Source organism: Ciconia boyciana, chromosome 12, assembly GCF_034638445.1.
Source record: "Ciconia boyciana chromosome 12, ASM3463844v1, whole genome shotgun sequence".
In the NCBI taxonomy this organism is placed as follows: domain Eukaryota; kingdom Metazoa; phylum Chordata; class Aves; order Ciconiiformes; family Ciconiidae; genus Ciconia; species Ciconia boyciana.
This window is the reverse complement of record NC_132945.1, coordinates 11,306,345-11,319,124: the sequence shown is the minus strand read 5'-3', so window position 1 is coordinate 11,319,124 and position 12,780 is coordinate 11,306,345. Positions and strand designations below refer to the sequence as shown.

The window sequence follows — 12,780 nt, the reverse complement described above, 5'->3', positions numbered from 1 at the left end:
TTATATTTTAAAGGGAGATTTAACTCATAGCGATTATCATCTAAGGAAGACTGATTTTGAAAGTCCTAAATTTGTGACAAGGAGCAAGACACGTCAGCAAGTATCACAACAGAAAGTACGCTTAGTGCAGTCTGTAAAGAAATACAGGAGCATAAAACTGGTATCCTTCAGCTCTTCCTGAATCAGTTGGGCTAAATTATTTTTAAAGAAAGGAGAAATCATTAATTTATAATCTGATCTCTTCAATAAAAGGGGCCATAAAATGTCTCCTGGTTAGGCAAGAGCATATTTGTAGGCAAGATCTGCCATGGAAACTAGGATTTGTGGTGATGGAAGGTGCAGCCCTTCAAGGTGGGTTGTTAATGGAGCTTATTGCCTTTATGTAGGACCGCATCATCTTTTTAACAAGAGTACATAGTCAGTAGCCTTTGTTCTTTGTTTGCTAATATCAGAAGTTTCCCAATGTAGGTATTTAAAATAATTAAACTACTTAGTTTTCTTTTTGATAGGCAAAAGAGGTGAAGCCTTGCTATAGGTATGTTTTCAAACCTGATACAATTCTTAGAGCTCTTTTCCAATCCCTTCAAATTTTTCAACATCTGTTTAAAATGTACATAATGTATTCTGAAAGCTGCCAATGAATCAGTTGTATTTTGGACATGGTGATGTGCTATTGCACAAATTTTGTATCTATGAGTGTTTGTGAGAAAACTTCATCCCAGATGGATAGGGTAAGTGAGGTCATGTTTTGGTAAGTTTGGAAAAGGACTTGATAGAAACATAGGTTCAGACATTTCAGTAATATGACAGATTAATGGGATTTGTTTAGGAACATATTTGAATGTTTCTGAAGTCCACCACTTCACTTACAGAATTTGCTATTATGCATAACTTCAAATTGGAGCTGAAGGCACTGTTGGATGATGTGCACTATTGGTCATATGATTAATCGGTTCTTTTTGTTTTCAGGTCTTGTCAGCCTTGGATTTACACAGTCATGTTCTTTCTTACCTTGCTTCTTAGAAGTGCTCTCATGTTTTTAGATGTGAAATAGTCTTCTATAAGACTGAATGTCTTATGACTGAATGTCTTAAGACTGAATATATGTTATGAAATATATTTATGAAAAGAGTATGTGCTTCCTGCCAGCTGCTTATAATTCTTCTGAAATGATGGATCTATAGAAAAGAATGATCCATCCTTTTAGCTGAAGAAATGCTATGTGGTCCATTCAGTGACTGTTTTCAGGTCACTATCCCAAATCACCCTGTGGGATCATGTAACAGTTTCATGGAAAACACACCTTTAATCCAGCATAAAAGGAAGTTGCACAAACATGTGGGCAGGTCATTACTGTGATACACATGAAAGATGGTTCCTTTTCCAGTAGTAAATTTCAGTGTGACCCAAATCCAGGACAAAATTGAATCTAATGGAATTCTCCTACCCAGGTTGAAGAGGGTGCAATAAGCCTGTGGAACTGGGCTGTGACCAAACACGCGGGTTCTGTTGTCAATGATGAGCAAAGAGCTAAATGTACGTACGTGTTCTATACCTTCCTAAATGTGTTTTGTGTGCTGTAGCATGAAAAGGAAAAACTGCTGACAGGCATATCTGTAGTGCTGTAGATTTGTTTGGGTCTTTGCAGATAGAGTGTAGACAGAGGAAAATATACAGCTGGGCTTGTGTAAACAGTTCAGGAAGGAGCATCCTGGTGTAATAGTGATGTTGTCACACAGAATCAGTGTAGGTGTTCTTATCACTCTCCCTTTCCATGCCGGAGCATCAGTAAAGAGGTGATGTGACCAAAGGAAGCTGTAATTTGCCTTCTAATGCTATGGTTTTAATCTAAAAATGTGTGGAAATAACATAGATGTAAATTTTAGACTGTTGGTCAGTTTATATGAAGTTACATTAAAGAAACAATCTCATCAATGTTTACATACAGAAAAACTCCAAGTCCTCTTTTTACTTCCCTGCTTTAGCCAGCTACATGGCTGGTGGGTTTGCTTGGAGCTAGAAGCTGGGCTGGGGGAAAGCAGAAGTGAGCTTTTGGTCTTTTCCCTCAACCTTTTCTTTATGTGGTTCTGCAGGATTGCAATATCTGGCCTACATTTTTGTCTTGAGGGATTATAGTCAAAATTATGTATAATCTGCATCACATAAATTATATCAGGTAAAGGGAAAAGGGTAAGTTTACACAAAATAAGTAGTAATTGTAGAATGTAATGTTCTCAGATCTTATATCACAGCTGAAGGGCCAGGGAGAGGCTATTTTAAATACATTAAGTGGTGTCTTTTCCATCCCTGATGTATAAGGAAGGCCTGAAAATATTTTTGCTTTTTACTTTGAAAATGTAAAGATTATTAAACTTCATTTCCCTATTTTGCTGAAGGCTATTTTGAAGCTTGCAAGACATGTTACTGTAAGCACCTATAATGTAATTAAGTCTTTGAATACCATGTTTTAAACTTAATCTCTCTCTAAAGTGTTTAATAGGTATTTTGATGAGAATATTTTTTTTTTCTTACTACATAAAAAGCAGTTTTAAGCAGCTTGGCTAAAACTCAGACTGCTTTGACTCCTGAAGCTTTCAAATTTTTCTCTCTTGTAATTTAAAGTGGCAAGCAGTCTTTCAGATATAGCAGGGCCTGACTTTCAAGAAAAAAAACAACTTATGTCTGCACTGTTTTCTTGCAGTACGGTTTGTTGCTTGCAGACTGGTGTGCCTTTGTGAAGGCAGTGATCCTCCGGAGGGAACCATTCGAAGACAGATTTTGGTAAGGCTAATGGTGGGTGAGCAATGAAGTACAGTTGATCACCAAGGGAGGGTTGATCACCTTCGAACCCTGTTACGGTTGCTTTGGAAAGGGAGTGAAACATACCTGTAGTTCTGGGGAATATACATGCTGAAGGGGACCTGTATTATCACAGGGATACCTTGCTGAGCCAGTGCAGTTAGGAACTTCTGGACAGTGTGGTTAGCATCACATCTTTGTCATATGGTAAAATGTTATATGAGCAGCATATTCATTTATTTCAGTATCTTATAATATTGTCTAGTAGGGCACCATAAGCCTTATGCTGCATTTAAGCGTTCAGGACTTAATTCAGACGTGAGAGGCACTTGTCAAAAATTGAAGAACTGAAATACCCCTCTCCTACGTTAGGTATGTGCATCAATGAGATGAGACCTAACATTGCCTTTCTTGAAAGTGACTGTATTTTCACAAAGCACTTACCATTTTCTCCTTCAGATGTCTATGAAAACTGGGAAAGGATGGATAGATATTGGAAAAGCTGATCTTGCTGATCGATTTCTAGAGATTGCCATGAGTGTAAGTTCTTTTCCAGTTTTAATTTCTTATAAACACACCTATTTCTAAGTTCCATGGGTGATACCTACGCTTTTTTTCCAGAGTATAGAAAAACTGTATGCGAAGTTACTTAAGGGGAGCGATGGTGAAGCAGATATTCACGTGCACAAAGCTGATGTGGAGAAGAACCTCTTCAAAGTACTCTCTTATCAGGCTGAATCAGTATGTGTTCTTCCCAGTTTTCCTTATAAGTGACTAGGGGTGACTCCCTAGTCATAGAGGGAAACTCTGACCCAGTTATTAGATGTATGAATGCTTGGCATTGAAGACTTGCTGAGGGATACATTTCCTTCACTTAGATGTAAGATAGCAGCTCTTGTGTTTGCATTCGGTGTTGCAATCATTTAATGATTTTTAATTTGCCTAATTTATCGCAGTAATTTCTGCTGTGGTGTTTATATCTTCTAGTTCAGACTCGTTGCTGTATGATTTGTCTAGCATTGCTGTGTTTAAAACAAACAACTGCCTTTCTGAATCATTAATGTGTCATTTCCAAAGGTGTCCTGTGCTTGACTGGAGAAGGGGGATAGGACTGGTGTAGGGCCTGGGTCCCCCAAACTACATTCCTGTAACATGCACACAGCAAGACTAGTCACTTTGGAATGCTCATCATACTGTGCAGCAAATGTAGCTAGCTACATTTGCAGCTAGGCTGACTGAAAATACATGAAGGTAGTATTCATCATGGCTGCAGATAGCGAAGGTTCATATCTAACAAGTAGATACTATAAGCCGCATGTGCAAAGTCTTCTGTGACTTACAACTTTCATGACTCTGCAAACTCATGAACATCATCAAAGCTATTAATATTATATGCCATCAGACAGAGATCTTTCTATACATGGATACCCTCTCTTCCATGACCTCATACATGCTGCTTTCCACGTATAAAGGCTTTAAACAGTGGGAGAATCAGTATAAAATTACAAGATCTGGAAATAGCGAGTTCCATGACATATGATATTTTCTTTAAAGTCTCAACCTCTGGCATCACACAATGAGGTAAGAATCATGGTGATAATTATTAAAAAAAAAAAGCCTAGTGCAATATGAGAGAAGTCTGAAAAAGTGCTAAAGGTTTTCTGGGGGATCAACAACACAAATTACAATAATTCAAAATGTGTAATTTAGAAATTCTAAGTTTGTGAGGCATTGTCGTGCCTGACTGGTTTCTGAGTACTTTATCAATGCTATAGAGTATTACAGACATATGAGTGTAAATATGAGAAAATGTTGCCTGCATTTGTTGATAACACCACTGACCTCAGTATCTAGAAGGGGCATACTATCTCCAAAATTCTCAGGAGTTTCCCTAAACAGGCCAAAGCAGCAGCCAAAATTTTTAATTTGATCATGGAGACAAAAGAGGACCTTAAATTATTGAAGAGGTGGTTTAAGATTTGCTGAACTGTTGTATTGTCTTAACATCTGAATGAACTTGTCCCATGCATCTGGCCTTTTCACACTACCTAAGGACTGCAGTGTTTTTCTGGATGTCTTTTATCATCTGGCAATATATAGAAATACACAGCATTACTGTAGCACTGTAAGGACAGATATCTAATCCCAAACCTAGCTTTACTGAATGTGAAAAACCCAAGTCCTATTTTAGAGAATCAGTCTTTTAATGAATTTTAAAGACAAATTGCTCACTAACAGTTTGTTGGCATGCTCTACTGCTTTCTTAGGCAGTTGCTCAAGGGGATTTTCAAAAAGCGGTGATGTGCATGCAGCGCTGCAAAGATATGTTGATGAAATTGCCAAAAGAGGTAAGTGAAATCATCCCTTCTTTATTACGCCAAGCTTTGAAAATCTGCTTTCCTCTCTTTATGTTAGAGAGTGACATATGCCATATAACATTTTGAAAAGTACTCTCAACTGTGTGTCTCTTCTGTGGTTGCTTGCTTCTTTGAGACTTTCTTACTAAATATTTTACATGTAAACAGGAAGTTTTTTCTTCAAAGTTCATTTTTTTTCTTATTTATCATAGTTTATAATTTGAAATAGAATGATAAACTCTTTCTAAAGAATGAGAGAATACAAATCAGCAAGCAAGGCAGAAAGATTTCTAAATTGAATATGCCATCTACTCTTCTACAGAACCAGCTGCATTTTACATCTTGATCTTTTATATCGCTTCTTCACTTGTACCCATGTGAACTTTTGTCCTGTGGCAGATTGGACAAGAGAAGAGCTGAGTTACTAAGTTTTTGATATGCGAGTCTATCACTACCCTCAGTACTTATCTTCATCTTCATGAAGCTGTAGAGCTATGAATGGAGGCTTCCCATTGCACTAAACTGTGTTTTTTGTAGTTCTTGTGTCACAGAACAATGTCCAAGGAAAACAAACTCTAGCATATGCAGACTAGTTCTTTGCTTGCAAAGATAAAAGTCTAATCTGTTTATATCAGAATAAACTTCCCCACATTTATTTTCATTTGCTTACTTTAATGTTTTCCCAATATTTAGGAAACATTTTGTTTCTGTGTCAGTGGTACAGGTAATAAAATTCAAAGGAGTAGATGTGAATTCTGAAAGGGAAATACGAGAAATACGAAAAAAACAATTTTAAATTGGTTTTTGTGATCTGCAGGACTTGTTCAGTGCATCTGAGTGACTAAGTCAGTTGCAGGGGTTTAGCTTTGATTTGAATCATAAGAGCAGAGCTTCTCACTGGGAATTGTTGAAAATGCTCAGTGGGATCTTTGCATTACTGTTCCTCATTTAATTTTAAATTAATTTCATACTTTCTGCTTAAACTCCTCCATTAAATAATATTAAACTTCTCATGATGGATGCTCTTCACAAACCAGGAGCACTGATGCAGACAAGGAAAAGGTTTCTGATCATGAGAGATACAATTTAGTTCTGGTTTAAAGAGTAGTATTTAAACAATGAGAAAAAAGGAAAGAGCTAGTGATTGCTGAGTGACTTCAAAACTTTTGGACCACTAGGTAGCTGTCAGTCCTTAACTCTTCCAGGTTCCCATTGTACCAGACAGCACTTGCAGAGTATCACAAGGACATTGTTGCATTATGGTAACGTATGGTACCACAGATGAGCTGGAGAGGATTTGTGGCTTGTGAATCATCAGTGGTCTATGAACCATAACTGGGAACTCTTGCCCTACAGGGTGAAATGCCAGAATTGTTCCAAACACTTGTTGTTCAGAGAGGTGCCAGGTTAGTGGGATATTTAGTGTTACGCTTGATGCCTGGAACACAGTCATTCACTGAAACAGTATTTTGATTATCCTTTGAAATACTTCTTTTCCAAGCATGCAAGTAAATGACTGGGGTATGCCACAGTATGCCTACAGTGTTATGCTAAACACTTTGCATGAAACTCTCTCAATACAGTAAACTTTCTGTGCTGGAAAGAAAACGTTCAGAAATGAACTTATGAAAAATAAGGGTTTCATATCTGAGAGTGAACATTTTTTTTGTTCATGCGTACCGAATCTGTGCTTTTGTCTCTGGATTGCAATGAGATAAACAATAAATTTGAAGCAAGATGTTGTGCTACCTCTCTCATTCTTGCCTGAGGATTTGAAATCTGTAGTCAATTGCAAGAAACGTCATTTATACTTGGAAAAGAAAGTTACTGCAGAAGCAAAATGGATGTAAATATTGGCAGCCTTCTAGCATATAAAATGACTTTTCTGTCTCTTCTTTGGACGACATATGACAGGTGCAAATAATTTCAAAGGAAAGACAAGTTGTTATGAACAGACATTGTCAGGGCTGACTGATAAAGCAGAAAGCAACAGTGCTCTGAATAACCAAGCATTCAAAAACAGTTTTCTCCTAAAACTTGTCATGTGGATGATCCTTTTTTAACCCTAAAGAGACATGCTGAGAAGAAGCCTACCATGGTAGAGTCCACTTAACTATGTAAAACTTTTTTGTCACTTTTAAAAATTAAGTTGTAATATTCCAGTTTTTCCTTGCAAGTTTTAATTTTTATTGTTTACTTTACACAGTTCTAGTGCTTTCAGTGTGATTTCTCGAGGAACTATTCTACCTCATGTTTCAAGAATCCTGCTGTTTTGCATGTCCTGGCCTGGTTAATGATACTTCACTTTCCCACACAATTATGATTCCATTTTAGTAATGTTCAATATCCCCTTGTATAAGGTCAGAAGTGATAACAGTGGATATATCTTTAAAGTAAAATGCATTTTAAAGAACCCGAGACTAGAGTGCTGTAGATCTTATGATGTTTCTACAAGAACATTGTAGAAGCAGGAGTCTTTTATTGCAGGCGTGTTACCTGTCAATCCTCTGTTACAATTTTGGAGTGGAAACCTATGAATGGAAGAGGTATGAAGAGAGCTCCTTCTGGCTCAGGTAATGTGTAAAGGCAAACAAAATAAAATCCTGCTTTTGAGATGTAGAAAATATGTGTGAAGGGGAGGGGGGAGCAAGGGAAAGTAGAGGTTTAATTAAAAATGTGAGAATATAAGATTTTAGCTGAACCAAATTAGCTGAGCAGATACTTAGTGACTCTCTTACTCTGTTGCCTAACATTTATATCTGCTTTCCATTGATTTTCATGTCATTAGAATGAAAGTTTTCTTTCCATGGTTCTTGTCAATTCTCTCCCTAACACTTCTTCCAAAGAGATTATTTTTATGAAGAGGCTATTTCCAGTTCTTGTGCTGTTCATAAGTGATAGTGAAGGGATTTGAAAACTTTGGAAAAGAATAGACAAATTCTTCTGACTGGTTTTAAATGGATCTGTTTTAAACAGTATTTGAATTTCTCATAAAGGAGGTGCTTCATTGAGAGCAAATCATTGACTGATGAAAGGTGAAAAAGGAATAGTTAGAGATGGTTTGGGTAGGATCCAAATAAGTAATGTGGTACTACTAAGGAAGAAAAAATGTAGGCTATCGGGAAGAGTATCCTCATGCCAAGGTCACAGCCTCAGCTCAGAAAATTTGTTTTTATTTCTTCTTGTTCTTTTTCTTTTAAATAGTCAGAAGAAAATGAATGGCAACATATCAAGTTCAAAATAGTTATGGTCACATATGTTGTCAAAGAGGATTTATAGAAATGCTTAGAATTAATTACAGCTGGTGCTTTGGAGATTATTTTATATTTTATTCTTGTGGAAAATTAAATACCGAGTCCTGATGACAAAATTTGAGGAGGAAATAAACCTTTGCAAAGTGCAGTTATCTGGAGAAAGAGATGTAGCTCCATCTAGTGGGTTAAGATTTCCCTGTACTGAGAATATATTAGATAAAGAAACAAATGCCCAATTATTGTTTTTCTTTCTAACAGTTCTTAATTCACAGCATTTGCAATCAAATCTGTTTTTGTGGAATTACCACTGTGTTTTCTCCTGGGTGGTCCTTTGTGCTGTTATTTAACTTTTAGAAAAAGAATGGGGAATCATGGCTCCCAGGTTCTGTTTCTGTCTCTGCTATTGATTTGCTGTGATCTTGAGACCAGGTCGTGTATAACTTTTGTGTATGACTGTATTTATATGTCAGGTGAGAATGAGAACACTTGCTTCTTCAAATCCCCTATGGTTAGAACTGATAAAGTCTACTGAAATGTTTGAATAGAAGATGTTACAGAAGGTGGTGCAGCAGGTTGAAAAAAGTGATTGAGTACAATTTTTAATGTGATGATTTAGAAAGAAAACAAAATTTTCTGTTCTCTAGTAAGAGTGAGTACTGAGATTAGTTTGTGTGATTTATGTGGTATCTAACTGGTTAAGAAGTGGGAACAGATAGGAGTGTTGCACATAACAGAAGACTGGCTGAGTTTATCTCTGTTATCCCATTTAATTCTAACTTTCACTTATCATTAATAGCCAGAGTTATGACATTGGGAAGATGGACATGAAATATTCGGTTGGCAAAGAAATGCAGGTAAGAAATAGAGAAACTCCTGTTTACAAATAGGAGGATTTTATTAACCTGACTCCACTGTATCATCTGCCTCTGCTGTGCCAAACCTGACCAGTGATTCTTTGGCCTCCTCTTTAGTACTGTCTGCTATGAAGTTTGGCAAAGTTGCAAGTTCAGTTGCTATGAGCATCAGTCTGAGAGTTCAGTCACTGGTGGGTGCCCTTAAATCACATTTGAATCTACTGTTTCACAGAAAAAAAATTGTAGAAAGTAAGGCTGAAATAGACCCTGAAAGGTCATCTCTTCTTCCCTTCCCCCTCTTCTTTCAAGGCATCATCAGTTACATCTGTGTCATTTCTGATAGGTATTTGTCTGTCTCATTCATAAGGCTCTAATTCACTCCTTTTACTACTCGCAGTGGATATGGAGAAGATTTTAATCTCTTCCTCTTTATATAAATAATTTCTATAATTTGAAGGCCATAATCATGTATGCGTTTGTGTTGGTTTTTTTTCTCAGTGAAGTTTGTACCTCCTGTTCCTTCAATTTCTTTTTTCATTCTGTTTTTTCCAGATCTCTGATTTTCCTTGCTACCCTTCTGTTCTCCTCTGAACTCTAGTTGATTCATGTCCTGTGTGAATTGCAGTGCTGAAGACTGGATACGCTTCAGAACTGAGCAATCACTTTATATGTCTGATACCAGGCAGGCATTCTTTTGACTCAAAGAGCTTTTATTTTTCATGACCTTAAAATTTAAGTCTTTTATATTCATATGTATGTTCACGTGTGGCTATTTTTTTTTCTGCTCTTCAGATGGCATTTAAACTTCCAGTTTGTTTTTCTTTCCAGGCTAAAGTGCTGCGATTGTTAGCTACAGCCTATTTCGAGTGGGACTGCAATCTGTATCTTGACCAGGCACTGAAAGCTATAAGCTTGGCAAATCAGGTAGTAATGTGTAACTGTATTTATGGTGGGCAATAGTTGAAACTCAAGCATTTATTAACATAATAATATGGACCACATTAATCACTGGTGTGTTATCCTTGACATCAGACAGAGGTGTGTTTTCTTTGCTTTGGTTTTCATACTCATAAGTATGTTTTGATGTTCCCAGCTTTTTTATAGATAAATACTTCTTTGCATGTAGATGTAGAGCTGTCTTGCTGCCTCATATCTATTAATAGTGAAGTCCTTTGATAACGATATGACTAAAATTTCTCTGCTATGTATTAATGAAAACTGTACAAACAGAATAAACTACAGTGTAGTCCACCTGAGATTTATAGTAGCTGGCTTTTTATGCACCAGACCTTTGGTCTTGCTTTGGGTTATAATGGATGTGTCCATACTACATTTTGAGTCCCTATCTCATTATCTGTACAAATGTTTGAGCAAGCACCAGAGTTCAGTTTTGAAAGCTGTGTAGCCATGCTGCATTAGTCTTATTTCAAACAATTAATTTAGCTATTGCGCTTTACTAACATGACTGTACTTCTTCTGGAACCTGAAAAATGAGCTGTATAAACATACCAGCTACCCTGAAGAAAGTTCATGTATCTCTAAGCAGTCGCTACAGTGAGATCTGTTGCTCTTGTACAAATTCCGTTTCCCATATAAAGACTTGAATTAATTTTGTGCTTCTATCTTTTCAGGTTAGTTAGAGTAACTTAAATATGAAAAATTTATATTTGTCTTTGGTTGACCAGAGTCAATCTTTGGTTGACTTTAAATTTCCAGTATCTGTTTCATACCAAACAAGCTTTAAGTATAAAATCCTGTTTTAAATGAAAGCTCAAATTAAGTTTTCTGCATGCTGTTAAAACTTTCAGACAGATGATGATGCACGTGCTCGTGAGATCAGGATAAAAGGCAGTGTATTTTAGTCATTCAAATAACATGCTACTACAGTATCTAAGCCCTTTGCAGTTTTTATTGTATTTATTTTTCGCAAAACCTTTTGAGGCGGAAAGTGTTTTTATAATAATTTTTGATAATGAATGTTTTGATATTGTATGAGAGTATGGAAAACTAGAAGAAAATGTTTATTCTAGAGTCTGAAATGTGCAGTGTTTTAGTGAGAGCTGTAGTATTCAGTCTTCATTATGTCAATTTGATCCTATTGTTGTTCTCTCCTAAATTTCATATTATTATTATTATAAATATACTTTGAATTCTGCTCATATTAATTTTAGAGTAATCCAGCCAATTCATACATAGAAAAGCAGGAAACGTTTCTGTCATTCAGTATTGTTCAGCTTCTATTTAAAAGTATCAGAAATGGGCCACAGCAAAATGAGAATCATGTATCTCTTGCTTTCATTGTCCTCATGGTCTTTTGGCAGTATAAGAACAAATAATAAAGATGCACATTGCATTTAAGAAGAAAATATTACCAGTTGCCTACCTATTACTTCAGTCATTAAAATGGAACTGAAGAATACAGTAGAGTGTATGTGATTTCCTGATATTTGTCTGTTATGAATGTGCTGGACTCTCACAAGATCTGTATTCTACAAACAGCTGTCCAAGTAATGTATTGTTTTTCATTGTGCAGGAGAATTTGCATCCAGCAGGGGTTTTTTTGAAAGTTAAAATTCTTCTTAAAAGTGGAGCATCAGATGAAGATATCAACTCAGGTATCACAGCTCTGTATAGGTTTCATAGTAAGGTCATACTACTCCATATCCAAGAATATGGCCTGAGTTGTAGACAGGATTTATTTTTTTTCTTTTCTTTCTTGTGTGTTAGAGGCATCTTCATTAGCTAAATTTTGAGCAACATTATCTGATTTGTACATTCTGAGGTATTTTCACTTCAGGATCACTAGTAACACATCAAGGGCATATTTTTTCCAGTTACTTTATAGGATTTTTTTTTTTTTAATGTATAACTTTCTTATGTCTGCAGAGTAATTGTCTGCATTCTGGTTTTGGAGTGTGAGACATAGTAGTCAGTGTTTACAGAGGATTTATCCAGGTGCTAATGTACGTTTGAGTTAAGCATGATTTTATTGAGAATTTAAACAGACTTGCTGGAAATAGGGAAGGGGGAAGACTCTGAAGCCTGTTAGAATTAAGACAGTGAAAATATAGCAATGTAAAGGTATGGTTTATTTTATACATATGCCTAAAGTTACTCAAAAAGAGTGAAGGTGGATTGTCTCTTACGCAGTCAGCATAGAAGAAAGGCTTGTGAAACATTGCTATTCTCTCTGTGTGATTTTGCAGATTTGGCTGAGACATCAAGTGCTGATCAGTGTGTTGTTATAAACCTCTGTTACCAGAGTTTATTTAGTTTATCTAGGGCATATAAACTCTTTTCTCCTTTTTCTTCAAACTTGTCATTTGAAGAGAACTGATTTTTCTATTGGTATGAGAGGAGAAGAAAGTTTTTTGGGGGACTTTAATACAGAAAGGGTAGTGTATCAGGAGGAATTTATTTCCGTAAATAATGAATTCTTAAGAAAGAGAGGCTTTGTACTCTTCATAGTTGGAAAGCATCAGATGCGTAATGACTGCCCTGAGAAATAAATGTACG

General features: G+C 36.3%; 1 protein-coding gene across 13 annotated transcripts in view; it reads left to right on the top strand.

Moving 5' to 3' along the window:
• Window positions 1-12,780, top strand: part of TEX11 (testis expressed 11) — a 42,140-nt gene that overhangs the window by 1,109 nt on the left and 28,251 nt on the right. For 10 of the 13 annotated variants that reach the window (XR_012044696.1, XR_012044697.1, XR_012044698.1 and 7 more), the window contains exons 3-12: window positions 1,452-1,536; window positions 2,702-2,781; window positions 3,259-3,339; window positions 3,421-3,540; window positions 4,354-4,380; window positions 5,067-5,147; window positions 7,644-7,729; window positions 9,207-9,264; window positions 10,093-10,188; window positions 11,798-11,879. Coding sequence is in view for 10 of the 13 variants with exons in the window: in XM_072876583.1 (XP_072732684.1) it covers window positions 1,452-1,536; window positions 2,702-2,781; window positions 3,259-3,339; window positions 3,421-3,540; window positions 4,354-4,380; window positions 5,067-5,147; window positions 7,644-7,729; window positions 9,207-9,264; window positions 10,093-10,188; window positions 11,798-11,879 (796 nt within the window). In the remaining 3 variants the exon portion in view is untranslated. Of the gene's footprint in view, window positions 1-1,451; window positions 1,537-2,093; window positions 2,191-2,701; window positions 2,782-3,258; window positions 3,340-3,420; window positions 3,541-4,353; window positions 4,381-5,066; window positions 5,148-7,643; window positions 7,730-9,206; window positions 9,265-10,092; window positions 10,189-11,797; window positions 11,880-12,780 lie in introns of those variants that run through there. The other 3 variants (XM_072876578.1, XM_072876576.1, XM_072876582.1) reach the window with 2 other exon arrangements.